Source organism: Dendrobates tinctorius, unplaced genomic scaffold (genome assembly GCF_039654945.1).
Source record: "Dendrobates tinctorius isolate UK_male_01 unplaced genomic scaffold, ASM3965494v1 ptg000028l, whole genome shotgun sequence".
NCBI classification, from domain to species: Eukaryota; Metazoa; Chordata; class Amphibia; order Anura; family Dendrobatidae; genus Dendrobates; species Dendrobates tinctorius.
The window spans coordinates 49,944,087-49,951,710 of record NW_027361696.1 but is presented as its reverse complement, the minus strand read 5'-3'; the positions used below and the strand labels follow the sequence as shown (position 1 = coordinate 49,951,710).

The following is a 7,624-nucleotide window of genomic DNA, read 5'->3' as shown; positions in this document are numbered from 1 at the left end:
CCTCTATGACAAGTATTGGGCCGGGTACCAGGGGCCCACCAGAGATGTTGAAACTCAAGGCTCACTGTTCAACTACATGTGATATTACCTGACCATCATTCATAAACTTGTCTATGCTTCGACATAATTAACTGGGTAGTTTGTTAAATCAATGATAAGATGTTTCTTTCATCTGTAAATAATGCATTAAGTGTACTGTGCCAAGCCCTGCAAATGTGGGAGGCCTACCCTTGGATATACCTGTTCTCCAATGGGCCAGTCCAAGCCCGTGAATGACTTTACTAAGGGGACTCAGCACTAAGTTAGAATTTAAGTAGTTACCATTATGTACAATATGTTCCCTACTTGTTCTTGGAAGATTCTTTTACCCCTTGTGTGCTGGTTCCATTACACTGGCATATTAATTTCCATTGATTTCTAACCCTAGATTGCTAATATATGTGCTTGAGATGAGGAAACTAGCATGAGACTTAAAATGATGCCAAGACAGGGATAGATTGATCATTTGTAGATCAAATCAGTTCCGTTGTCCCTTTTGTACCAAGATGTTTATTTACCAAATGCTAAGATTCAGCTCGCTACCGTAACTAGATAATATAGAAAACAAAGACCACACCCATTCCCACAATTTTCTATTGTTGATATTGGAGATTCCCATTGCTGGGTGTTTTTAGAGACTGATGGAAATACTAACTTCACTCTGTATTTTTCTACAAAATTACTTTTTTTATTCATTATCATTAAAATCTATTTCAGAAAAAAAATTAAGAACATGGGTAGTGTACTTTTTCTTTCCTTACTAAGACAGATTTTTTATCTTACTTTTCTGCATTGAAATGGATTCAATTAATTGTTAATAGAGATGTATTTTTTTAAAGAAAAATACAGATTGAAGTGGATAAACTGATTTCCTTTATGTAACTAGATAGCCGAACAGTGGCAAAGTGTGGTTTTTTTTTGATGCCTGGCAGCTGGCACCGAGAGCACATGGCTTGTGCTTTACCTCTATTGATGGATCATGACCTAAAAAGGAGCCCATAATGGTTCCTAAGTCTCCAACTTCAAACACTTCTAAAATGTTAATTTTAGGGCTAGATGGCGACTTTTGGGTGTTACGCAGGGTTGGGCAGCAAACATTGCTCTGTGTCCTTGTTACATCGCAGCGCAATGCAGGTGAGTGGGGTTGAATTGTGCCCACTACGGTACCACGAAAAGTAAGTTGCAAAACGTCAGCTCTGGTTTGATTTTTTTGTGATTTGCTTCTCATGGTTGCAGTACCTTGCAACCCGATTCACCTGCATTGCACTGTGATATAGCAACGGCACAGAGCAATCTTTGGTACTCAACCTGTTTCACAGTCAAAATCGCCATCTAGCATTCGATTAGACAAATTTGAGAGGTTACTCATCCCTCCACAAATTTTTCTGCTATTGTAACATTTTACTTCTGTATCCATTATGTGAAGACATGTCTACTGACAATAGAAGAAAAGTTTTCACATTGGAGGGGTCTATTATAGAGGGGCATCTTCCTCTATTGGCTTCAGCCAGTTCTTGATAGCGTAGGATCACTCAGTAAGTGTTCCCCAGCCTGTGTCTTCCTCAGTTGTTGATGCATCAGGGCATGCTGATGGTTGCAGTTTTTCAAAGCCATAGGTTCATATGATGCAGACCACTGGTATTACCAATAAAAAAAAAAATAAGCATCTCAAACTAATAGCATTAAGGTCCTGTGGGGGTTTCTGGAATAGACCCCTAATGGTTGGTACTTCCATTCATAGGAGAATCTATGGCTAATTATGCAACTGTCAGAGCTGATGATCTAGCAGTGATCATGGTGGGCTTTGTGTCATTGATGCATAGTATCCAGTAAGCTCGGAAGCACAGGTTTTTTTTTTTTGCAAAGTTACATGAATGAACTTGGAACTTGTTAGAAAGTTTTTCTGAAAAGTTTAACTGAACTTCTACTCCTGGAATTGTCTCCCATTACAGGAGCTCATGCACCACCATTACCTTACATCACTCCAAGATTTACTTTCTGTAGTCCTATATAACTGAGACACCTTTGGTTCCCATAAGAAATTATTCCGATTGCCCAAATTCCTTCTGGCCCATTTTCCTGTTTCCTTGCCTCTGGTTATGGGGCGGTCTTCTGCTGGGTTAGTACAACACTGATCTCAGGCCCATTACAGTAGTATCATGGAAATGCATGGTCACCCGGACCTAAAGTCGTCCTTCTACTTCACATACATTACATACTGCACATCATTGCAATTGTGTCAAACAATCCCGAGACACGACCATGGTGATGAGTCTCATCAGTGACGAGAACCAAGAGCCATAATGTCAAGGCTCGCAGTTACCTCCTAATCGATCCCAGACATTTAACTCCCAATCCGTTTGAGAAGCAGAAAGGACTCCCTATACCATCACCCTGCAAAATGATCACAGGTTGGTGATGGGTTTCCAAAAAAAGGACTAAAACATTAAAAAATCTACATAAATTTGGTATCTTCATAACTGTACTGATCCACAGAATAAAGTTATTGTTTTGCATTATAAATGACACATTAACTGGTTGTGTGCAGTACTATAGATCTGCAACATTCCTGTTAATGGAGCTGAGCTGCAATACTAGACACAGCCTGTGGACAGGTGAAGTGCTGTTTTTGGAAGAAGGCAGCTATGTTTTTAGAATTATGGATAGTCACTTTACCACAACCAAAAAAACATGATAAGTTATACAGTAAGTAGAGTGACAGAGACACGCGATGGCAGTGACCTTTGAATAGTTGAGAAGATGGTAATAAAAAATCCAGAGGTATCAGAATTTTTTTAAATTAGTTCTTAATATCTACTATGGGCAAACTATTAGTAAAATGAAAGAATAATAGAAAAAAAGAATAAAAGAATTGATGATTATATATATATATATATATATATATATATATATATACAGTGGGGAAAAAAAGTATTTAGTCAATCAGCAATAGTGCAAGTTCCACCACTTAAAAAGATGAGAGGCGTCTGTAATTTACATCATAGGTAGACCTCAACTATGGGAGACAAACTGAGAAAAAAAATCCAGAAAATCACATTGTCTGTTTTTTTTTTCATTTTATTTGCATATTATGGTGGAAAATAAGTATTTGGTCAGAAACAAAATTTCATCTCAATACTTTGTGATATATCCTTTGTTGGCAATGACAGAGGTCAAACGTTTTCTGTAAGTCTTCACAAGGTTGCCACACACTGTTGTTGGTATGTTGGCCCATTCCTCCATGCAGATCTCCTCTAGAGCAGTGATGTTTTTGGCTTTTCGCTCGGCAACACGGACTTTCAACTCCCTCCAAAGGTTTTCTATAGGGTTGAGATCTGGAGACTGGCTAGGCCACTCCAGGACCTTGAAATGCTTCTTACGAAGCCACTCCTTCGTTGCCCTGGCGGTGTGCTTTGGATCATTGTCATGTTGAAAGACCCAGCCACGTTTCATCTTCAATGCCCTTGCTGATGGAAGGAGGTTTGCACTCAAAATCTCACGATACATGGCCCCATTCATTCTTTCATGTACCCGGATCAGTCGTCCTGGCCACTTTGCAGAGAAACAGCCCCAAAGCATGATGTTTCCACCACCATGCTTTACAGTAGGTATGGTGTTTGATGGATGCAACTCAGTATTCTTTTTCCTCCAAACACGACAAGTTGTGTTTCTACCAAACAGTTCCAGTTTGGTTTCATCAGACCATAGGACATTCTCCCAAAACTCCTCTGGATCATCCAAATGCTCTCTAGCAAACTTCAGACGGGCCCGGACATGTACAGGCTTAAGCAGTGGGACACGTCTGGCACTGCAGGATCTGAGTCCATGGTGGCGTAGTGTGTTACTTATGGTAGGCCTTGTTACATTGGTCCCAGCTCTCTGCAGTTCATTCACTAGGTCCCCCCGCGTGGTTCTGGGATTTTTGCTCACCGTTCTTGTGATCATTCTAACCCCACGGGGTGGGATTTTGCGTGGAGCACCAGATCGAGGGAGATTATCAGTGGTCTTGTATGTCTTCCATTTTCTAATTATTGCTCCCACAGTTGATTTCTTCACTCCAAGCTGTTTGGCTATTGCAGATTCAGTCTTCCCAGCCTGGTGCAGGGCTACAATTTTGTTTCTGGTGTCCTTTGACAGCTCTTTGGTCTTCACCATAGTGGAGTTTGGAGTCAGACTGTTTGAGGGTGTGCACAGGTGTCTTTTTATACTGATAACAAGTTTAAACAGGTGCCATTACTACAGGTAATGAGTGGAGGAAAGAGGAGACTCTTAAAGAAGAAGTTACAGGTCTGTGAGAGCCAGAAATCTTGATTGCTTGTTTCTGACCAAATACTTATTTTCCACCATAATATGCAAATAAAATGAAAAAAAACAGACAATGTAATTTTCTGGATTTTTTTTTCTCAGTTTGTCTCCCATAGTTGAGGTCTCCCTATGATGTAAATTACAGACGCCTCTCATCTTTTTAAGTGGTGGAACTTGCACTATTGCTGACTGACTAAATACTTTTTTTCCCCACTGTATATATATAGAGCGCAAAAATAGAGGGGACACTTAAGCAACAGAATATAACTCCAAGTAAATCAAGCTTCTGTGAAGTCAAACTGTTCACTTAGGAAGCAACACTGATTGACAATCAATTTCACATGCTGTTGTGCAAATGGAATAGACAACAGATGGAAATTATTGGCAATTATCAAGACACACTCAATAAAGGAGTGGTTCTGCAGGTGGGGACCACAGACCACATCTCAGTACCAATGCTATCTGGCTGATGTTTTGGGTACTTTTGAATGCTGGTTGTGCTTTCACACTCGTGATAGCATGAGACGGACTCTACAACTGACACAAGTGGCTCAGGTAGTGCAGCTCATCCATGATGGCACATCAATGCGAGCTGTGGCAAGAAGGTTTGCTGTGTCTGTCAGCATAGTGTCCAGAGCCTGGAGGTGCTACCAGGAGACAGGCCAGTACACCAGGAGATGAGAAAGGGGTCATAGGAGGGCAACAACCCAGCAGCAGGACCACTACCTCCGCCTTTGTGCAAGGAGGAACAGGAGGAGCACTGCCATAGCCCTGTAAAATGACCTCCAGCAGGCCACAAATGTGCATGTGTCTGCACAAACGGTTAGAAACCGACTCCATGTGGATGGTCTGAGTGCCCGACGTCCACAGATGGGGCTTGTGCTCACAGCCCAACACCGTGCAGGATGCTTGGCATTTGCCACAGAACACCAGGATTGGCAAATTCGCCACTGGCGCCCTGTGCTCTTCACAGATGAAAGCAGGTTAACACTGACCACATGTGACAGACGTGAAAGAGTCTGGAGATGCCATGGAGAGCGATCTGCTGCCTGCAACATCATTTAGCATGACCGGTTTGGCAGTGGGTCAGTAATGGTGTGGGGTGGGATTTCTTTGGAGGGCTGCACAGCCCTCCATATGCTCGCCAGAGGTAGCCTGACTGCCATTAGGTACCGAGATGAGATTCTCAGACCCCATGTGAGGCCATATTCTGTTGCAGTTGGCCCTGGGTTCCTCCTAATGCAGGACAATGCCAGACCTCATATGGCTGGAGTGTGTCAGCAGTTCCTGCAAGATGAAGGCATTGAAGCTATGGACTGGCCCGTCCATTCCCCAGACCTGAATCCGATTGATCACATCTGGGACATCATGTCTCGCACCATCCACCAAGGTCGTGTTGCACCACAGACTGTCCAGGAGTTGGCAGATGCCCTAGTCCAGGTGTGGGAGGAGATCCCTCAGGAGACCATCCGCAGCCTCATCACGAGCATGCCCAGGCGTTGTACAGTAGGGAGGTCATACAGGCACGTGGAGGCCACACACAATGCTGAGCATCTTTTCCTTGTCATGAGGTATTTCCACTGAAGTTGGATCAGCCTGTAATTTGATTTTCCACTTTGATTTTGAGTATCATTCCAAATCCAGACCTCCATGGGATATTCATTTTGATTTACATTGATAATTGTTATGTTTTATTGTTCTGAACACATTCCACTATGCAATGAATAAAAATTTGCAACTGGAATATTTCATTCAGAGATATCTAGGATGTGGTATTTTAGTATTCCCTTTATTTTTTTGACTATTTAGTCAGCCACCAATTGTGCAAGCTCTCCCACTTAAAAAGATGAGAGAGGCCTGTAATTGACATCATAGGTAGACCACAACTATGAGAGTCAAAATGAGAAAACAAATCCAGAAAATCACCTTGTCTGATTTGACAAGATTTATTTTTCAGATTGTGGTGGAAAATAAGTATTTGGTCACCTAAAAACATGCAAGATTTCTGGTTCTTACAGGCCTATAAGAGGCTCCTCTGTCCTCCAATCATTACCTGTAGTAATGGCACCTGTTTGAACTTGTTATCAGTATAAAAGACACCTGTCCACAACCTCAGTCACACTCCAAACTCCACTATGGTGAAGACGAAAGAGCTGTCAAAGGACACCAGAAACAAAATTGTAGCCCTGCGCCAGGCTGGGAAGACTGAATCTGCAATAGGCAAGCAGCTTGGTGTGATGAAATCAACTGTGGGAGCAATAATAAGAAAATGGAAAACATACAAGACCACTGATAATCTCCCTTGTTTTGGAGCTCCACGCAATATCTCACTATGTGGGGTCAAAATAATCACAAGAGCGGTGAGCAGAAATCCCTGAACAACACGGGGGACTTAGTGAATGATCAGCATAGAGCTGTGACCACCGTAACAAAGGCTACCATCAGTAACACACTACACTGCTAGGGACTCAGATCCTGCAGTGCCAGACATGTACCCCTGCTTAAGCCAGTATATGTCCAGGCCTGTCTGAAGTTTGCATTTAGATTATCCAGAAGAGTATTAGGAGAATGTCATATGGTCTGATGAAACCAAAGTAGAACTGTTTGGTAGAAACAAAACCCGTCGTGTCAGGAGGAGACAGAATGCTGAGTTGCATCCAAAGAACACCATACCTACTGTGAAGCATAGGGGAGGCAATATCATGCTTTGGGGCTGTTTCTCTGCAAAGGGACAAGGATGACTGATCCATGTACATGAAAGAATGAATGGGGCCATGTATCGTGAGATTTTGAGTGGAAACCTCCTTCCATCAGCAAGGGCATTGAAGATGAAACATGGATGGGTCTTTCAGCATGATAATGTTCCCAAGCACACTGCCAGGGCAATGAAGGAGTGGCTTCATAAGAAGCATATGAAGGTCCTGGAGTAGCCTAGCCAGTCTCCAGATCTCAACCCCATAGAAAACCATTGGAGGGATTTGAAAATCCATGTTGGCCAATGACAGGCCCAAAACATCACTGCTCTAGAGGAGATCTGCATGGAGGAATGGGCCAACATACCACCAACAGTGTGTGCCAACCTTGTGAAGATTTACAGAAAACATTTGACTTCTGTCATTGTCAACAAAGGATATATAACAAAATATTGAGATGAACTTTTGTTAATGACCAAATGCTTATTTTCTACCATAATTTGCAAAATAAATCCTGCCAAATCAGACAAGGTGATTTTCTGGATTTGTTTTCTCATTTTGACTCTCATAGTTGTGGTCTACCTATA

The 7,624-nt window shown here is 42.2% G+C and overlaps 1 protein-coding gene across 1 annotated transcript in view; it reads left to right on the top strand.

The window, feature by feature from the left end:
* Positions 1–1,040: 1,040 nt before the first annotated feature.
* Positions 1,041–7,624, top strand: part of LOC141085001 (urokinase plasminogen activator surface receptor-like) — a 70,289-nt gene continuing 63,705 nt past the window's right edge. The window contains exon 1 of the mRNA XM_073569927.1: positions 1,041–1,173. Within this exon, the coding sequence (XP_073426028.1) occupies positions 1,041–1,173 (133 nt within the window). The remainder of the gene's footprint in view (positions 1,174–7,624) is intronic.